This window comes from Hemiscyllium ocellatum, chromosome 2 (genome assembly GCF_020745735.1).
Source record: "Hemiscyllium ocellatum isolate sHemOce1 chromosome 2, sHemOce1.pat.X.cur, whole genome shotgun sequence".
Taxonomy (NCBI): Eukaryota; Metazoa; Chordata; class Chondrichthyes; order Orectolobiformes; family Hemiscylliidae; genus Hemiscyllium; species Hemiscyllium ocellatum.
The window spans coordinates 43267265-43289206 of NC_083402.1; the positions used below are offsets into that span (position 1 = coordinate 43267265).

A 21942-nucleotide genomic window follows, 5' to 3' on the forward strand; every position below is an offset into this window, starting at 1 on the left:
GAGGTACCTCATGAAAGTTACATCATAAGAGCCCATAATGTTGAAGGTAGACTACAGGCATGAATAGAGGATTAGCTAATGGACAGGAAACAGTGAGTGTGGATAAAGGGTTTTATTTTTCAGATTGATTACCTGTGACCAATGCAGTTCCACAGAGTCGGTGTGGGATTACAACTATATATGTTAATGACTTGGAGGAAGGAAGTAAATGTACTGCAGTCAAATTTGCAGATGACACAAAATATAAAGAAAGGCATGTTGTGAGAGGGACATAGTTTACAGAAATAGGTTACAAAAATGGACAAAAGGTTGGCTAATGGAATTTGCACATTTTGATTGGGAGAACAAAAGAACAATATTTAAATGAAGAAAAACAGCTAAAATCTGTATGACAAAGGGACATGGGGTTACTCGTGCACAAAATACAGAAAGCTAACGCGCAAATGCAGCAGGAAATCAGGAAGGCTAATGGAATGTTGGCTCTTACTTCAAGAGGTTTGGACTATAAGAGTATGGAAGCCTTATTGCAACTGTCTAAGGTGCTGCCGAGACCACATTTGGAGTACTGAGAGTATTTTTGGTCCCCTTTATATAAGGAAAGATATTATTTCACTGGAGGCAGTTCAAAGAAGTTCACTAGGATAATCCTAGTTATGGAGGGATTGTTTTACGAACTAAGGTTAAACAGATTAAGACTGTACTCATTGGAATTTAGTTGAATGAGAGGTGATCACATTGAAACATTTTGGATTTATAAGGGGCTTGACAAGGTCATCGTTGAGGATGTTTTCCCCCATTGGAGCCCAAGGCCAGGGGATGTGAGTTCCCTCAGAATAAAGAGATGCCAATTTAAGACTGAGCTGAAGAGAAATTTCTTCTCTTGAGCTGTGAGTATTTGGCATTCCTTGCCATAGAGCGCGGTGATGCCAAGTTAAATAGATTCCTGATCAGTTAGGGTTCAGGGCAGGAATGTGGATGTGAAGAATGTCAGATCAGCCTGGATCTTATTGATTAGTAGGGCATGCTTAAGGGGACAAATGTTATCTTATGTTTCTATTTCCTATGGCCTTATGGTCTTAAGATGACCTATTTCTGTGCTACAAATAATTGTACATCTGAGAAATCTAAATATATAGTCTTGTCTGATAACAGGACTGCAAAGTGGAATTGAATTAACATTTGTGATTTTTGAACCCGATTTGGTGACAGTTTAAGTGGAATGGCAGATGTATACTTAATTAAATACAAATTTTCTCTATTGTCCTTAATGACTGCTACATATTAACCCACTGCTGACCCTGGACAGTGACTCAGTTGAAGTTGGAGATGTGCCTAGTGAGCTTCCCAACAACTATCTGATGTGTATCTGTGAACAGCTGCAGAAGAGAAAAGATCATGCGAAGCAAAGTGTTCAGATTGGACTTGTGGTAAGATTTCTTTCTTTGACAGTGAAGATTTAAAAGGTGTCTGGATGTGCACCAGAAGTCTCATAACCTCCCAAGGATACGAACCTAGTGCTGGGAAATGGAATGAGGGTTGGTTTTTCTTGTGGTGATGCTGCTCCTTTAACAAGGTTGTGTTGTCCTTGGTTTTTCTCAAAAGTGTTTTACGAGACACAGCATCTGAAATGTCTGGCTTGATCTACTTGAGGAAGCTTTTAAGTTTAAAAACAAAAGCCCTTGTACAATGGAAGGGGAGTGGCCAGTCCTCCCAGCTCAGATTTACTCTGGTTTGATTTTTAGTAGTCTGGCTGTTCAGAGCAGTCAACCAGTTTTGAGGTCAAAGAAACAGCTACATGGAGAAGGGTGTTCTATGCTGAATCTCTCTGACATCTCTCCTGTAAGATCCTGTGTTTGATTTTACCTTACTTTCCCAAAGATTGTTCAAAGAATTTGGTAAAAGTTGGGATAATCTGTTAGATTTTTGGATAGATTAAGTTATTCTATATTCTGTTCTCTTTTGCTTGTGTTTCATTCGGTAATCTTGCAAATAAAATCTGTATTTTTTTAAACTGTTGGGCCAGCTGCATCACTTCTGGAATAGCCACTATACACCTGCTCAAACAATTAGCAAAGTTAGGGTCGGGGCCATTTTCATGGAATGTTTTGAGGGGGTCTGGCCTGGTCCATAACATCTGCTAACACAGCCATGATGGGCGGAGTGGCCGTCTCCTTCTGGGGCATAAATCTTTCCACATATTTTACACTCTTTTTAAATAGCTGAAGAGGAACTTGCAGGGATATGGGAAAGGGTGATAGAGGAACAGTATGCCACTTGCTCCTTAGAAGGGCCAGAATGGACATAATGGGTCAAATGGCCATCAGCTGTGCTCATAGGCATCTGCGATTTTATGAATTTATAAATATCCACCAGATAAATAAAAGGTGAACCTTGGCTGACCTCTTGATCTATATGTTTTTATGACATTGGTGTAAATCGATTACCTTGATGTAATAATACTTTAATTTTGCTTTGGGACCCTGTGTGTAAGACATGTCAAAATAACAACTTGTAACTCAAACTTAAGACCCAAAAATACAACTTAAGTTTGAATATAATGAGCCATTCACCTGTTCAGTTAAAAGTTCAGTTACCATATAGAAACAATTCCATTTTCCCAGGCAGTACTACTTGTTTCATGGCTACATCATGGGCAGTTGTCTCCAGTCTTCCTTTGACAATTGTTTTCTTGCCCGCAATTTATAAAACTGTTGAGTTTCATTATGTTGAACCATTACTGTCACTGCTGAATTGTTCTCTGAACCTGAAAGCAAAAAGACTCTCATTATCATTTATTTCATGGCCTGAAGGTGACCCAAATCGCTTTACAGTTAGTGAAGTACTTTGGGAATGTAGCCACTCTTCTTACGTTAGAAACATAGCAACTGATTCTGCATGGCTGAGTTTGAACATAATCTGATGTTAACTTGTTGACAAGTTTCTCCTCTAGAACTTCTCATTGCTAATAAACTATTACAATTCACACTGGAATTTTATTTTTGCAACTTATCAAAATGAAGACTTCATGGTGTCAAATTGAGTAGAAAAACCTGGCCTTCAAAATGTGTCCATGATAACCAGTTCAGGGCAGGAATGGACAATAAGCACAGCTTTGCCAACATAACTTTTTCCTGAGGACATCAGTAAATATCAAGGACCTACCTGATGCTTTCTGTTTTGAATAAGTTTCTGGCAAAGTGTTATGTAGTCACTAGATGGCAGCAAAAGGCAACAGTGCCTGATCCAGTTGATCCATTCAATGGTTAGAACAGCCAGACACCTGCAGTTAAGGAGGTCACTTACTTGATGCACCTATTGTTGTGACAAATGTGTTGTGGCATTTTATGATGGGTAGCAGCACTTGTTCAGTAGTTTTGAGTATTATTTTAAAGATGTCAGCTTTATCCGTTGTGTTAACTTGGACAGCCAGGAAACATAGCTCCCTCATACAGCAGCAAAATAACACTGTTGGAAGTCTGCAATGAAAACAGAAAATTCTGGCAATGTTATTGAATCTGGCAACATGTGGCGAGTGAAACAGAGTTAAGATTTCATGAGTTCTGGTGATGGATCACAGACCTGAACTTTTTTTCTCTCTAGAGATGTTGTCAGAGACAGAGAATTCTTGTAAAACTTTGTGTTTTTTGTGTACCAAGCTCCTTTGTCAAAAAATATTTATTTGTATCTAAATTGTTCGCTGTGCTAAGGTCATTCAAGTTTTAAAATATTTGTTTTAATATTGAATGGAGTTTTAAGACATAGTTTAAAATCACATGCTTTTAGATGGTGACTGTAGTAATGAAAAAAAAAATTGTTTATTTGCAAACTGACTTGAGCAGCAAAGTTCTGGTTTCTGGTTCTGAATTTTGGGAGACATAGCTGGGATCATGGATCAGATTTTATTGTCAAAATAGCGGTGGGGTTTGTGGCACTCATCTTTATTTATGAGTAGGTGATGCAGATGGTTCACTTAAAAAACAAAGGACAAATATGCAGTTATGTGCAAATATCACAAAGCTATAGTCCGCTCTATTTCTGCCAAAAACTTCTAAATGCAGCTGGAAGTGAATAAGCTTATCAGAGGAAATTGGGCCTTGTTGCTACAAGTGTAAATAATCTCTTAACAAATTGATTGTTGTTTTCTAATCCTTCTTTCTAGCTTTGAAAATAAACTGTTATCAATAAGAGATTCATTCCTTTTATGCATTATTTGTAGTTGGAGATCTTAAAATGCCATATTAATTTTTTTTCACTTTTCCTTTGACTTCTTTCTCACAATTGACTTCTCTTTCCGCGCCAGATTTTGTATTAAATTTACCTCTTTAAATTTACCCTTTATTCCTACTCCTTTCTCAATCCTTCAGTCTGATGGGTTAAGGCGATACACCGTTGCCATGTTCACTCAAGTTCTTAGTTCTCATAATTGTATATTTGTCCTTTGTTTTTAAATGTACCACCTGTGTCACTATCCATAAATAACACCTCACTGCAATTTTGATAATAAAATCTGGTCCATGATATCAGCTGACATTTTCACCAAGTTACTGTGCACAAATTGTAAAAAATCTAAACAATGCCGCACTAGACTGGAAATATTAACCCTGTTGCTCTTTCCATTGATGCTGCCAGACCTGCTGAGTTTCTCCAGCATTTTCTGTGGTGTGCTTTAAATAATGGTAGATTCCATTAGGTGTTAGATCAGGGCTGATACATTTTAATTCAAGCAAAATTTATCCAGTAATTGCGACTATATGTTAGCAGTAACAGAACATTGTAGACATCCCTATGGAATTCTCTGTCTTTTAGATTAGCAAAGTCTTTAACCCAAACAAAGTAAATGGCTAGTGGTTAAATTAATATAAGGCGTTCAAACAAAGATGCTGAAATACTCTTTTCATTCCAATCACAATTTCAATCTTCCTGTCTCCTATGATAATTTGTTTATCTTCTTGTTTCATAATAGTGAGTGTGTTTAGATGTGACACAGTGATACAAAATGTGTCCATTCCTGACCATCTCTTGGGACTGTATTTTTCCAGCTCCTGCATGATGTACACATTGACAAGTCAATTGGGAAAATGCGGCAATATTGGAAAAATGAGATTCTTGACATCGAGGAGAGAAAAATCTGGATTTTCTCACTAATGAGCAGCAAGAGATCTATTTGCATGCATTTGCATGTTACTACCTCATGTTCCTTCATTTATAGGCATTGTGTCCTCACCAGTCTCATTACATGCTCCAGGTGTATCTCTGAGCCATCAACAATACTTCAGTGCTGTACTTTGGAGTGTACTTGCAGCTTGCATTGTAATTACTCTACCAGGCCATTTGGTGCACAAGGACAGATACTGTGATAGTGAGACAAAAGAGGAGAAGTAGATTGGGAGGAGGGCGATCTCTGTTTTGTGCTAAAGATTCAATGCAGCGCTGCCTTAGATGAGCCCTCACAATAAAATCAATCAGTTCAGTGTCATTATAACAAAGAGTTTTTTTCCTCCCAAATATTGGGCAGCATTTGACAATAATCCTTGCAGAAATATTTGTATTCCCCCTTTTTAACTGTGCAGTTTAAATCACAGAACTCTATATCAACAAATGGATGAATTATCAGAACATTCAGATGAATTTTGATTTATTTTTCTATTTCTTTGTGGTCATGAATGAAAATCCCATGATTGCTTTTAAAGCAGCATTGAAAGAATTAAATATTCAAAAACACTATGACACGCTGAGGTAGAATCTGGCAAGTGCACAGAAAAGATATACAGCTTGTCATATCAATGGTATTGCTGTTAAGACGTGATTATCAACAAAATATAACATTGTAGAATAAATTGATAGCTCTTCTGTATCCCTAAATGTGAGCTGTTCTTCCTTCTAAAATTCAGAATAGACCATATGGGGTCTATATTAACTTATCATAATGGGCAACAGAAGATGACAGGTAAAAATAAATATTACGCAGCACAACTTAAACCCAATCTGTCTGTACATGCTGCAATCTTTGTGGTAATGTGTTTTGTGTATCACTCTTGAGAGTGACAACCCATCATTATATTAATGAAATCAGGTATCCACCATGTACTTGGCAGGTTGGTCATGTTTCCAAGGGTACAGGAAACCTGGTAACTAAATGGAGTGGATCAAGCAGTTAACATAGAAACAGAACAGTACAGCACAACAACAAGCCCTTCGGCCCATCGTGTCTGCAGCGACCATGATGTCATTCTCAAATAATTCCATCTGCCTGCACATAGTCCATATGTTTTTTAGTGCATTGCTAATGAGCCAGAAGGTCCCACAGGTTCCTCGTGTAAACTTTCTGCCAATCATGGTCTTGCCATGTTGCTGCAACCAACAGAATGTCCTGAAACCTTGTTCAAGTCTGTGATTATGTTTTCTTCCTCTCAGTCTCCATCCATGCTGCTGTGATCCACTTTGCATCCCAACCTGCCTCTTTATCCTTCTGGACTCTGTGGTTGAGATGCTGCTTTGTCAGAAGGGCTGTCACTTGGATGAAACATTGAATCTGACTAACTTCAGGTGGACACCAAATCTCCCAAGGTGTACTTGTAAAAAAGATTAACTTCCTCCTTTCAACCAATACCTCCTGAAACCCATTCATCGAATTACACTTGTGTGCCCTTACTTAAGTAACTCTAGGAATAATATGCAAAGCGCTATGCTTCCCCCCCCATCCCCCCCCCCAACTCCCCAGAAATATGGCTCTTCATGCTATATAAATAATTGTAACATGTTACACTATAAATTGATATAAAACTGCACTACTGATTTACTACCCACTTAAGATATCTGTAGATTAACAGAATAAATTTTCAATTAGAATGGAGTCTATTTTCTAATGCAAGGTAGTGCACCCATCTCCATTTCTCTGATTCCTGCATGAATAATGGAAGTTGTTGGATTATAGTGTACCCGATATTTGCCTTCTCTCTCGCCCTTCGAACTTGGATGTGAGATTTTTTTGATTGATGGATGAGGATTCTCAAATATCTCTGTTCTGTAGCTTTCTCCATTGAAATAATATTCAATGCCTCTATTCTTCCTGCCAAAGTGCATAACTTCACATTTCTCCAATTTATGTTCCATCTGCCAAGATTTTGCCCACTCACTTAACCTGATGTACAGCTCTCTGCAGACACTCTCTGTCATCCCATACACACGCACACACACTTCTTTATGTCGTCTGCACACGCACACACACACGTGTCTTTATGTTGTCTCCATACTTGGCTATGGTGCGTTCACTTTCCACATCCAAGTCTTTAATGTGTGTCATAGGTAATTGTCATTGGAATTTAGAAGAATAAGAGGTCATTTTATTGAAACAGGTAAGATTTTGAGAGGGTTTCACAAAGTAGATATTGTGAGGCTGTTTCCCTTCATGGGCAATCTCGAATTAGAGCTCTCCGACTCTTGAACAATCTACAGTAATAGGAATGGCAGGAAAGTGGAGTTGAGCCCAAGATCAGATCAGCCATGAATATTTGAATGTAGCAGGCTCCAGGAGCTGTAAAATTTCCCGCTGCTATTTCTTACGTTCTAATACTTGAATCATGGTTCAGTACCTTGGCTTGTGGGGCATCTCTTGTAATCTATCTTAATGTCAAATTTATCTAAGTATAAATTCACTGGTACACTTCCATCTGTCTGGTCAGTCAATGTATTAAAAAAGAACAAAATATGACTAATTATTTTCTAAAAATGTAATTCATCTGAAATTCTGGCTGTTGCATGTCTGAAATCTGACTTTAGCTGTTGTATTTCACAGGCAGTCCAACCCAACACTGGTGACGTGGTTTATGACTGTTTTCTCGATTGTAAATCCAGATCTGAGCTGGAAAGCCGGATCCTATGTCTACAGCCAGTCGAAATTCTGCTTCCAGTGGAGTTGTCTGAGAACACGGAAAAGCTTCTTGCAAGCATCACTACTTCAAGGTACAATCTGAGGTGTGAGCAGGTTGACTTTTCTGGAAGGGCTCTGGGCATTTCTGAGATGATGTTTCTTTGAGATGATATTTGAAATTGGCTTGTCTATGTAACGCGTATAATAGGGGAGTCAAATTTGTTGCAAAGACACAGTGGTGGACCTGGTATTGGTGAGGGACACATTCAGCAAACATTATTCAAGACATTCTGGGCTCTAGTGAATCAGTAAGCATTGTTTTTTTTTGTGTTAAATATTTTGACACAAAGTACGGTTGTTATTCTGCACTCCCCATTGGACTGTAGGATATAGGAGCAGAATTAGACCATTCGGCCTAATGAGTCTGCTCTACAACCATTCAGGTGAAAGTGGGTACTGCATATGCTGGAGGTCAGCGTCCAGATTAGAGTGGTACTGGAAAAGCCGCAGGTCAGGCAGCATCCGAGGAGCAGGAAATTTCCTGATGAAGGGCTTTTACTCAAAACTTTGATTTTTTTTTTGTTCCTGCTTCTGGGATGCTGCCTGACCTACTGTGCTTTTCCAGCACCACTCTAATCTTGACTCCACCAACCACTCAGTCATGGATAATATGTTTCTCAACCCCATTCCCTTGCCTTTTCCCCGTAACCTTTGATTCCCTTACCAATCAAGAACCCATTCATTTCTGTCTTAAGTACATTCAATGTATTGGCCTCCACAGTCCCCTGCAGCAATGATTTCTTTCAGATTAGCCACCATCTAGCTAAAGAAATTCCTCCTTATCTCCGTTCTAAAGGATCATCCCTTCACTCTGAGGGTGTGCCCTTGGGCCCTTATCTCCCCTACCAGTGGAAACACCTTCTCCACATCCACTTTATCTAGGTCTCTCCGTATTCTATAAGTTGGAATCAGATCCACCCCTCATCCTTCTAGACTCTTAACGAGTACAGACCTTGAATTCTCAACTGCTCCTCATATGACCAGCCTGTCATCCCCGGATTATTGTTGTAAATATCCTTTAGATCCCCTTCAATGTCAGCATATCCTTAGATTTGGGACCCAAAACTGTGCATAATATTCCAAATATGATCTGACTAGAGTCATATTTAACATCCCTGCTCATGTATTCTATCATTCTGTCAGCATGGTTTCTACCATTTTGGGTTAAGGATATCCCTGACAGCCATGTGAGCAATGTTGGATTATTTAACATAGTGAAAAATGGATCCTGTACTTGCTCCTGGAAAATGAACCATCTTAGCCCCAATGACTCTTTCCTGTTCTATTGGGTCTTAAACACCAGTCATTTATGAAAATGATTCAAAGCTACTGAAGAAATTGTGGAGAAAGGTTTTTTCTTCCAGCCCCATAGCTCTATCATGGGCTGCTGCTGCCTTTTACTTAGCTCCTTGCCTTCTCTGTCCATCTCCATCATTGTTGCAAAGTTCAAAATTTGTTGGAGAGCTGATGTTTTAGGTGAGATAGATACTGAAGTTTCCTCTCTTGAAATTACATTGGAGGCAATTTTGCCTGAGGCTGTAGATCTGGCTAGAATCAAAGGCTCGAATTTTCCCACTGTCTCTGCAGGATTTAAAGCGTAATTATTCAAAATTTCTCTCCGATTTAAGTGAAGCTGTGATGTTTTGTTGATAATCACATTTTAAAAACGCTATCACTGATAATATAAGGTTTATAAAACCTTGTTTGTTCCTTTTGATGACTGTTGCTGTATAAGCATTGATGCTAATTCCGAAAATTTATCTTTTGTCTATCCTTTCTGTGCACTTCCCAGATCCCGCCCTTCAGTGTCTGTTGAATATTTAATTTTTTCAATGTAGCTACCGGTTGCTTTTAAGCAAATTCATGGGATTTTTGTTCATCTCAATATGTTGGTAATTTTATCTAAATGTTCTGGGATTCAAACTGCACAGGTAAAGAATGGGGGAAGTACAAATATTTCTGCAAAGCTTATGGTCAGATGCTCTCCAACCTTTGAAAAATAAAGCACTTTCTGTCATAATGACAATAAACTGATTTTATTGAGTGAATTGGCTGAGACAGCATAACATCGAATCTTTAGCACAGAAAAGAGGCCCTCCTTCCAGTATCCTTCTCCTCCTCTGCCCAGATGTTCTTTACCTTCACCGTATGATTATCCAACTTTGCCTCTATTCTTCACAATTCTTTTATGTGTAATGGGGTTCTGAATTCTCACTACTTTATGCTTTTCAGTTCTATTCCTACAGAAACAAGATTGATGGTTGATTTGGATTTGAAATATTTTGTTAACCTGCATTATACAGATTGTGTACTTCTATTCCTTGATTACTATTTAGATATATTTTCCAAAGGAGTAGGTGGTCTCCTTATGTCCCTTAATCGAAATGCACCACCTCACACTTCGCCAATATTGAGGCTCATTTGTCAGTTGCACTGAGGTTTCTGGGCATTTTGTCCCAGCCTGTCATCTCTGTCCTTGATCTCCTACATTGTTCCAATGATGCTTGACCTAAGCTTAAGTAACAGCTCCTCATTTTTCAACGGGACACTTCACATCTTTCCTAATTCAACAATCGTTTCACCAATTTGAGACTATGATCTATTTTTATCCCCCTACCTTTGGTCGTTCTGGATTAAATATCAAAGTAAAATTGGGGTTTTGCAGCTCATTGGACTGGACCTCCCTCTTCAACATTGCTGAGCTGCTGATTAAATTTGAGTCAGTGGTAACAAAAATCAGTCCCCTTCACAGCTACCTTAGCAAAAAGAAAGTTGAAATTTGATGTTGAGTATTACAGAAAACTGCAGCATTGCTGATTTTTAAAAGGTCCAGTGCACTCATGTCTGAACATCAGGTTGGACTTGGTGCTTCTGCAGTTGAATAGTGTATTGCTGAACTGATTTATGTGTGAATTGTATGCAGAAATAAAGTGAAGAATCTGTACTTATATAGTATCTAGACCTCAGCACGTCACAAAATGCTCCATAATCTGAGGGTAGAATTGTATCTTCTCTCCCATCCTCAGAGAAGGCCATAACACTGGGTACCATGTGGCATCCGAGTCGAAGAGTGTGCTGTTGGAAAAGCAAAACAGGTCAGGCAGAATCCGAGGAGCAGGATAATCAATGTTTTGGGCATAAGCTCTTCATCAGGATGAAGACCTTATGCCCGAAATTTTGATTCTCCTGCTCCTTGGATGCTGCCTGACCTGCTGTGCTTTTCCAGCACTGTGCTGTCCACTCAACTCCAGCATCTGAAGTCCTCCCTCTCTCCTACCATGTGGCATCTAATTAATGTCATCTCCCTCTGCCACTGGTCCTTTACTAATGCCGTGAAGCATTCATGCCATCTGGTGATGCCAGATTTAATCTGATGGCCTTTCAGCAGTATGGGGGAGGGTTAGGTGCTGTATTCCCCAGTGCCCAATGGAGGCCTGGCCATCTTAAACCCCTGTTGGTGGTGCTATGTTGGTCTAGGTGGAAAACCCCATCTGATCTTCTGAATTGGTTCCAGCATGACCTGTCATTGAAGACTGCCTGTAGTGCCCAGTGTTGGTCACTGTTCCACATGGCAATATTGATGGCTGTAGATGACCATGCCAAGTAGAAGCAAGCTCGTGTGTGTGTACGCGTGCGTGTATGTATCTATGTATTGGGGAAGGGGTGCTGGGCTGGGGGAATGGTCTGTCTGTTGGGCTAGTGTCTCTGCACGGTGTGATAGCTTGTGAAATACTTTTGGAATGTCACTGTATTATTGTATAAAATTAAGCAAAATTGATAATGATCAGGGACATTTCATTTAGTGGTGATGGTGGGAGGCTGCCTGGGAAATACAGGTGCAGTAGGCTTTTAAGCGGCCAGTGCCTGTGACCTTACTAGTCTGAAGGCTGGGGAGTTAAATATTAACTAAAGCACCAGGGATCATGACTCTGATTCTCCTTGAAGTAGTGCCATGTGATTGCATTGGTGCAGAGCAGCAAACACGTGTCCTACATTTGTGCCACGTTTTGTTCTTAAGATTTTAGAAATTTCTTTATCTAAAGCCTATTGTAATACAGTCTGGCTAATTACCATCCTATCAGCCTACTCCCCATTTTCGGTGATGTGATGGAAGATGTCAGTTACAGTGCAGTCGGCAGCATTTACAAAGCAACAATCTGCTCGCTGCTGCCCAGTTTGGGTTTTGCCAGGGCACATGACTACTGCCTTGGTCCAGGCATAGATAAAAGAGCCAAACCCAAGTGGAGGTGAGATATACTGCCCTTGACATCAAAGCAGCATTTGCCAGAGAAAGACATCAAGAAGCCCGAGCAATATTGAAGTCAATGGGAATCACTTAAACACTCCACTGGCTGGGGTTCTGCCTAGCATAAAGGAAGATGGCTGCAGTTCTGTGATAAAGACAAAAAAAACTGCAGGTGCCGGAATCCAAGATAGACAACCAGGAGGCTGGAAGAACACAGCAAACCAGGCAGCATCAGGAGTGGAGAAATCAATGTTTGAGTATAACCCTTCTTCAGGACTGGGGTAGAGGTTAGTGGAGCCGCAGATAAAGAGAGGGTGGGGAGAGGAGCAGAGTGGTGAGGTAGGGATAGGTGAACACAGGTGGAGGATATGGCCTGGTTGGTTGATGGGAGGAATGAATCCGGTTGGTAGCTGGAAAGAAGGGTTGTTTCGGCTACCAACCGGATTCATTTCTCCCATCGCCCAACCAAGCCATACCCTCTACCTGTGTTCACATATCCCTACCTCACCACTCTGTTCATTCTATTTATACAGCAATTCCTTGGGGGAGCATCCAGGCCACAAACATTTTATCATTAACCTTCCATCGTGAGATCAGAAATGGGAAAGTTCACTACTGATGGTGGAGGGGTAATCACTTTGCAGAATGTGTATTATAGACCTCCAGAGTCAGAGAGAGATAGAAAAGGGAGTGATTTTGGCAAATCTCAGACAAGTGTAAAAATAATAGGGTAGTAGGAGATTTCATCTTCCCTAATATAAATTGGGATAGACAAAGTGTGAATGGTCTAGGGGATGAAATTCTTAAGTGTCTGGTAGAGCCTTTTAAGCTACCTTGTAGAAAATCCACAAGAGAGGAAATGGTGCTAGACCTAATTTTAGGGAATGAAGCCAGCTGAGTGATAGATGTTGCAGTAGGAGAGCATTTTGCTGATAGTGATGATAATTTAGTAAGATTTCATGTAGTTATGGATATGAACAAAAGTGGTGTTGAACTGGGGGAAGTTTAAATTTTAATAAGTTAATGTAGGATCTGGCCAAAGTGGACTGGGGCCAGCTACTTAGAGGACGTAGTGTGTGACATTCAAAAGGGTAATTGAGAGTGCTGGGCCAACATATACCTGTAAAGATGAAAGGTAGGATCAACAAGTGCAGAGAATCCTGGATATGAAGAGATGTACAGGATTAAATAAAGAAAAAACAGGAAGTCTATAGTAGACACTTTAGGTTCAAAACAGCAAATGCCTCGAGGAGTATAGAAAATTCAGGGATTGGGGGGTGGTGCAGTTAATTAAAAAGAACAAATTAGAAGAGTGAAGATGGGATGTGAAAGAACACTGGTGAGTAACATTAAAGAAAATCTAAATGCATTTTATTGGTATGTTAAGTTCAAGAGAATAATCAAGGAAAGTGCAAGGCCCATGAGGGACCAAAGTGGCAACCTGTGAGTGGAACCAGAAGACACAGCCTAGGATTTAAATGAGTACTTTGCATCTGCATTCGCAAGAGAGAAGGATGATGTATGTATAGCAAGTAGGGAGGGGACTGTGATAGACTTGAACGAAGTATATTGAGTGAGAGGATATATTAGTGGGTTTTAGGGTAGGCCCAGATGTGATGTATTCCAGCCTGCTGTGTGTGGGGATGTGAGATTGCATGGATTCTGGTGTTCATTTTCAAATCCTCTCTGGTCACAAAGTTAAAAATCGCACAACACCAGGTTATAGTCCAACAGGTTGAATTGGAAGCACACAAGCTTTCAGAGCACCTCTCCTTCATCAGGTGATTGTGGAGGACCCAATTATAAGATACACTGTAAACGTTTGATATAAATTCTGTGTCTTACAATTGGGCCCTCCACAACTATCTGATGAAGGAGCGTCGCTCTGAAAGGTAGTGCTTCCAATTAAACCTGTTGGACTATAACCTGGTGTTGTGATTTTTAACTTTATACACCCCAATCAAACACCGGCATCTCCATATCATCTCTGGTCACAGGAGGGGTGCCAGAGGATTGGAGGATAACTTATGTGATACTGTTATTCAAGAAGAGTGATTGTGGTAAATGAGGACGTTGCATATTGGTGATTTGACATCTCCAGTAGGGAAAGTATTTGAAAAAATTCAAGGTGGTGACTAGGGGTCTCGATGAGAGTACTGTACTTGATGGCTGCATGTACTTCAGTGAGGCTTTTCACAAGGTCTTGTATAGCAGGCTGGTCAAGAAACAAATAGCACAAGGAATCCATGGCAGTTTGGCACATTAGATCCAAATTTAGCCTAGTGGCAAGAAACTGAGCGTCATGGTTCAAAGGTGTTTTGTGACTAGAAGTCTGGGTCCAGTGGTTTACCACAATATTCGGTGCTGGGTCGCTTGCTGTTTATAATTTACGTTAATGATCTAGACATGAATGTAGAAGGTGATCACAGATGACACAAAAATTGGTGGTGTGGTAAGTAGTGAGGAGCAAAGCCTTAGATTACGGGATGATATAGAAGGGCTGGTCAGATGGGCTGAACAGTGGCAAATGGAATTTAATCCTAAAAATGTTAGGAGATGCATTTTGGAGGGCTTAATGAAACAAGGGAGTACACATTGAATTGTAGGATCCTAGATAGTACAGAGGATTGGAGAGACTGTGGTGTGGATGTCCACAGATCCTTTAAGGCAGCAGGAGAGATAGATGAGGTGGTTAAGAGGCATTGGGGGTTGGGGGGGGGGGCATCCCTTTATTAGTCAAGATGTTGAATATAGGAGTAATGAGGTTATGATTTTTTTATTCATTTGTGGGATATGGATGTTGCTGGCTGGCCATCATTTATTACCTGTCCCTAATTGCCCTTGAGAAGGTGGTGGTGAGCTGCCTCCTTGAACTGTTGCACTCCACCTGCTGTGGGTTGACCCATAATGCTCTTAGGGAGGGAGCTGACCCAGAGACTGAAGAAACGATGATATATTTTCAAATCAGGATGGTGAGTGGCTTGGAGGGAAACTTGAAGGTACTGGTGTTCCCATGTACCTACTGCTCCTATTCTTTTAGATGGAAGTGGTCAGAGGTTTGGAAGGTGCTGTTTGAGGATCTTTGGTGAATTTCTGTAGTGCATCTTGCAGATAGTGCAGACTGCTGTTACTGAGCGTCAGTGGTGGAGGGAGTGGGTGCTTGTGAGTTTAGCGCCAATCAAGCTGACTGCTCTGACCCAGATGGTCTCGAGCTTCTTGAGTGTTGTTGGGGCTACACTAATCCAGGCAAGTGGGGAGTATTCTATCACACCCCTGATTGCGCCTTGGAGATGGTGGACAGGCTTTGGGAGTCAGGAGGTGAATTACTTGCCTTAGCATTCCTAGCATCTGATCTGCTCTTGTAACCACTACATTTATGTGGTGAGTTCAGTGAGTTTCTGGTCAATGATAAGCCCCAAGATGTTGATAGAGAAGGATTCAATAATGGTAACACCACTGAATGTCAAGTGGTAGTGGTTAGATTGGTCATTGCCTGGCATTTGTGTGGCGTGAATGTTACTTACCACTGGATATTGTTCAGATTGTGTTGCATTTGAACATGGCTTGCTTCAGTATCTGAGGATGAACATTGTGCAAGCATCGATGGAGCTGTATGTAACATTAGTAGGCCACAGCTGGAGTATTGTGTGCATTTTTGGTTGCCAGAAATGTTTGTATTGGAAAGAGAAAAGAAGAGATTCACGAGGATGTTCAGCTGTGAAGTGAGACCACATGGTCTGGGGTTGTTTTCCTTGGAGCAGAGGAGGTTGAGGAGTGTTCTGACTGAGGTATACAAATTTTGTGGGACATAGACACAGCAGATAGAGAGAAACCTTTCCCCTTAGTAGAAGGCTTGATAACCAGGAGGTACAGCTTTAAGATGAGGTTGAGGAGGTTTACAGAGGATTTGAGGAAACTGTTTTTTGACCCAGAGAATTCTGGACCTCTGGAACTCACTACCTGATTGGGTGGTAAAGTTGGAACCTTGGGACATTTAAGAAGTACTCAGATGAGCATTTGAAATGCCATGGCATACAAGACTGTGGGCCATGTGCTGGACAATGGGATTAGAATAGATGGATGTTTGATGACCAACATGGCCATGATGGGCTAAAGACCTGGTTTCTCTGCTGTAAAAACTCTGCCTTGATGTATCTGTGATTGTACAGCTTTGAGCATGAGTCCTCGGATACTGGATCAGTCCCGGACAGCCTTCAGGCTTGGGATGATAAATGATAATATTCGTGCCACAGAAGTAAAAGGCAATGAGCATTCCCTCCAGGATTTTCCCTGTTCCCTATAAGCCATGTTCAAATGAACTATCATCGCTAAATCCCCCACTGTGAATATACAGGGGATTAACATTGACTAGAAACTGAACTGGACTAGCTATGGTTAAAAGAGCCATTCAGGAGTCTCTGGGTATTAGATTAGATTACTTACAGTGTGGAAACAGGCCCTTCGGCCCAACAAGTCCACACCGACACGCCGAAGCGCAACCCACCCATACCCCTACATATACCCCTTACCTAACACTAGGGGCAATTTAGCATAGCCCATTGACCTGACCCGCACATCTTTGGACTGTGGGAGGAAACCGGAGCACCCGGAGGAAACCCACGCAGACACGGGGAGAACGTGCAAACTCCACACAGTCAGTCGCCCGAGGCGGGAATTGAACCCAGGTCCCTGGCGCTGTGGCGAGTAACTTGTCTCCTGTCCATCAGCTATAAGGCACAAGTTAGGACTATGATGCATTACTTTCCATTGGCTCAAATGAATATGTCTCCTACAAGTTTGACACTTGCCTGGACAAAGCATTTCACTCATTTAACACTCCACTCACCACTTTGAATATTCACTTCTCCATCAGCATTGGTACACATTGCTGCCACTGTACATCTACGGGATGCACTACAATAACTCGCCAGGGCTCCTTCCACAGCATTTTCCAAATCTGTAATTTTGACCAGCTCAAAGTTCTCCTCTAAGTCACACACCTTTCTATCTTGCAGTCACTTATTCATTATTGTTGGGTCAGAATCTTGAAGTTTCATTCCTCAAGCACTTTGGGTGTGCCTGCAATACACAGACTGTAGTGGTTCTAGGAAATGGTTCATTTCCACCTTCTCAAGGACAACTAGGGATGAACCCATGCAAGAATAATTTTAAAAGTAGCTACCAAATTCAAGCCCATTTTTTAAACTTCAGACATTATGGGTGTGGCCAGTATATTTATTAGGTATAAAGCAACTAACCAGAACTTTTGCTAAATGTTTGAATTCTGACCTATCTATTCTTTGACAAAGTCTAGGCACTTGTGTGAAAGTATTGAAAAACCCCATGTTTGACCTTGTACATTGTTTGGTCATCTGGTTGTCTGTAGAAGCAGCCTAAGTTTGGTATGTTTTTGATTTGCTTTTTCACGTACAATTTAAGAAAATGCATAAAAATATATTTCTGGTGAAAACACAGCTCCACACTGTGACTCTGTATGGAATCAGTGTGAGCAGCTTACCAAATGGAAAAAACATCAGGAGACCTTATCAAAATGTGGCTTCACATGGATTCTTCAGGACGGTTGCTGGGAAACTCGGTTTGTTTATGTGAATCAATTTTCTGAATGGTGGTGTTTTAGTTTTTATGTATTAACTCTGGTTAGGCATTGCATATGTCATGTGTATGAAACCTTGCTTATGTGGCATGAGAAAATAACCAAATATATTCAGATTTTTTGTAATATAATAGCTGGGGAAGAGGATCAGCTATTTTCCTGCATTCTTTGCTAATTCCCCACCCTGTGCTGTAGAGAGAATGCTGTAGATGTTTTCTGTTATCTGGTTTTTGCCAAGGCTGCTGCTGATCACTGGGTAAACAGCTGTGTTTTACATCTTGGTTTATTGGCCTGTCTCTGTCAGATTAGCCCTTTATGATTATAACAAATAAGTAACCGGTGGGGAGGGAGGTGTTCAGAAATTATTGAACCAGAACATTGTCCATGTAGGATAGACATTGCCCAACCATGTAGCTCCTTGTTGATGCTTACTGAAATAGACAATGAATAGAAAAGAAGAAATCTGGTCATCTTGTACTGATTCCACAACCGGACTAAATTATTGTAGAGTTTTGGTTTTATCTGTGAACTTTGGATTACTGTAGAAATAATCTTTCAAACTTCATGTTTCATGCAGTTATTATTGCCACGTACCGCTTTTAAGTGTTTGAGAACACTGTGCCCTGCTGATAGAATATTTGGTTTGTTAGGTTAAATGTACTTGGTTGGTTGGTTGGATTGACTGGCCTTCTTCTGTGCTATAAATTGGGTGCTAACCTGGTGAAACAAGTGGGAATACTGGAAGCTGCAAAGGCTATGGGCTGTGATAGCATTCAGCAATAATAGCAAAGACTTGTAATAGCTGCGATCCTAGCTGAGCTGTTCCAGTACAGCTATGATACTGGCATCTATCCATCAATTGTGGAAATTTAACAGCAATGGAATTTGGGTGACTAAGGAACTCTGCACTGATTGGAATCAAACCTGGTCTCTCTGCAGGAATTCGCCCAAGCATCTTCATCTACAGCATCTTCTGTCCATTATAAGTTCAGAGTTGTGATGATCCCTGATGGTTGCGCAATGTTCAGCACCATTCATGACTCCCCAGATATGATAGCAATCTGAATCCATAAGCAACTTGACTTGCACAACAATCAAACTTGTGTAGATAAGTGGCAAGGAGTGTTATCACCAAAGTAGTAACAACGGGCAATGACTAGCAGTAGAGAATCTCGCATCTCCACTTGAACGGCATTGCTATTGCTGAATCTCCCACTGTCAATGTACTGGTGATCACCATTGACCAGAAATTTAGCCATGTGGGAACCAGAAGCAGGAGTAAGCTTTTTGGTCCCTCAAGTCTACTCTCCTGTTTGATTAGAGATATTTGATGTTTCACACATACTGAGGATGCAGTGAGTGACTCTCCATGTGATTTCCCAAAACCTCTCCACCATTTACAAGTCACATGTTAGGAATGTTCTTCAGTAGTCTGGATGAGAACAGCTCCAATGACACTGAAGAAGTGTTTTTTTTATGACAGACTTCCTGGTTGGTACCCTATCAACCATCTTCTTTCACTGCCGTCCAATGGCAGCAGTGTACCATCTGCTGATCAAGGCATCCAAGGACTCATGCTCACAGTTGTACAATCTCAGATACATTTAAGGCAGAGTTCTTACAGCATTCTATTACATCTTTCAAATTTATAATCATTCTCAACGATAAGTAGTATGTGCATAGTAAAACCATGACCACTTGCAAATTCTCATCCAAGTCTCCCAACATTCTGGGTTGGAAATGTATTGTTTTTTTTTAACTTCACTGTTGCTGGGTCAAAATCCTGGAACTCCCTAATAACATGGGTGTACTTACACCGGGGTGACTGTGCGGTGTTTCGTAAAGGCATTTTTGTGCTATTTTCTTGAGGGCAATTCGGGGTGCAAATGCCAATGATGCTCTCGTCCCATGAACAAATGTAAAAGAAAACCTGTCCTTGTTCCCATCTCTGAAGTTTTAATCCTACAAGTAGTGCATTTCTTTCCTTTGCCTCAGCCCTTTAAGACCCCTTAATGTTCACTGTCTGCGCTGCAAAAATTCATTTATCCCGAAAATGACCAATTTCTAGAAGAACATGTATTACCTCACAATTATAAGCACTATTTGTATTACAATGGAAGAGAGAAGGAGGATTCTGAACCTGATTTCTAACTAATGAAGACAGACTTGGTGCTAATGTGTTTGCATTACTGAAAAGATTGAGTGGTTACACAATTGCAGTTTTCAAACATTAAGATATTGATTTACATATATTTTTATAAAGGGTATCTTGACGCAGAAAGTAAAGCTTGTCATGAGTGGATGCTGATTTAAAACTCCAAATGCTTCTTGAACATTGAGGTTATCTTCTCCTAAAGAAGAATGACATTATTCTTTGTCTAAGCTTCAGTTTTGTGTCTGTTAAATTCTCTACAGTAAATATCAGTTTGGTCACCAAAGGAACCGAATTGATTACATGATCCAAGATGGAACATGTGCTGTTGGGGGACAGAAGCTAAATCGCTTTTGAAAATTGAAGGTTCGCTTGATGCTAATTCATATCTTGAAAATTTCAAGTATTTGTCTTGTATGAATTGAAATAAATAAGTAAGGATCTGAAATAAATCTTTGAATAAAAAGGGAAATAAAATCATGTGTTTTGTAACTCAAAATGCTGAAGAATTTGCAAGAATGTCAATGTGATTTTGTTAATGGGGCATTAATCATAGAGGCTTTGTTTTGCTGAGAAGAACTTCTCTCTCCTGGATTTTTATGTTAGGAACTCAATACAGATTTTATTGATTTTGTATGAACTGACCTATGGACAGTGAAACCCATAACTTTCTTTTTTCCTGAATTCTGTATACTGAAAACAGAACAAACAGCTTTAATATCTGTAGCTGCTAGGCAACAAAAGGAAATTAATTACAAGACAGCAAAAAAGATCAATGAAATGCATTGTGTATTCTATAATTTAAAAGGTCATCTTCAAAGAGTGGATTGTCTTCAAAAGTAGTAATGGACGTTATGTTTGCTTATATTAGCTGTTGAAAGCATTGCTCAGAAATACATCTTAACAGTTAATGTGGACTCTTTCTGTCGTTTAGCCACACCTATTTTGATGCAGGCACATAGTTCTAAGTACCATCCTTCCCATTGTACAGAATCCTAATCTGAAATATAAAATATATAAAACTTAATCAGGCTAGCATTAAAATATTACTAGTTATGGCCAACTAGTAAAAGCCTTTTGTGTATGTATTCACGGTGCCCTTAGTTACGTTGCAGTGGCAGGGTCATTAACACCTGCCTAAGAATACAAGAAATAGGAGCAGAAATAGACCATATCACTTGTTTTTGCCTGCTCCAGTATTTAATATGATCATAACTGATCATGGGGTTCTATCAGACGTTCATGTTTACTCCTCCTATCCCTTGATTCTCTGGCAGACCAAACATATGTGTGTTTCAGCCTTCAAAGATTGTATTTAAAGATGGAACACCCACAACCCTCTGGGGAAAGAATTCATGATCTAATTCAGTCATTTCTTGTCATCTCAGTTGTACAATATTTGGCCCCGTACTTCAATACTATGTTGTATGTTTTTGTTTCCTATGGATGAATCTAAAATAATCTCTCTGCATCCACTCTGTCAAGGCCCTTCAAAATCTTTAATGACCATCTCTCATTCTTCCAAGCTCCAGAGAATTTGGGCCCAATTTACTCAGCCCCTCATCATAGGACAAGCATCTCATTCCAGGGACCAACTTAGTAAGCCTTCGCTATACCATCCCCAGTGCAAATATGTTCTTTAATAAATGTGGAGATCAAAACTGCAAGCAATACCACAGTATCATAGTCTTATCAAAACACTGCACACTTCTTTATGCCTGTACCTCATTCCCTTTGCAGTAAAAGATTATTGTAATTATCATTAACTGCACTTTAAGATCATATAACACAGAACCTGAAGTAGGCTATTCAGCCCATTAAGTCTGCTCCGCCATTTAATGAGATCATGGCCTGATAATTCTTGATCTTTATTCCCGGTTGATTCCTTTACTAATTAAAAACCTATTTATCTCAGCCCTGAGTATACTTAACAAACCAGCTTCAACAGCTCTCTGCGTGTAATGAATTTCACAGATTTACTGTCTTCTCAGCGGAGCAGA

At 40.2% G+C, this 21942-nt stretch overlaps 1 protein-coding gene across 1 annotated transcript in view; it reads left to right on the top strand.

Moving 5' to 3' along the window:
* msh3 (mutS homolog 3 (E. coli)) overlaps positions 1 to 21942 on the top strand; it is a 274896-nt gene that overhangs the window by 37527 nt on the left and 215427 nt on the right. The window contains exons 7-8 of the mRNA XM_060843997.1: positions 1279 to 1427; positions 7796 to 7962. Of these exons, the coding sequence (XP_060699980.1) occupies positions 1279 to 1427; positions 7796 to 7962 (316 nt within the window). The remainder of the gene's footprint in view (positions 1 to 1278; positions 1428 to 7795; positions 7963 to 21942) is intronic.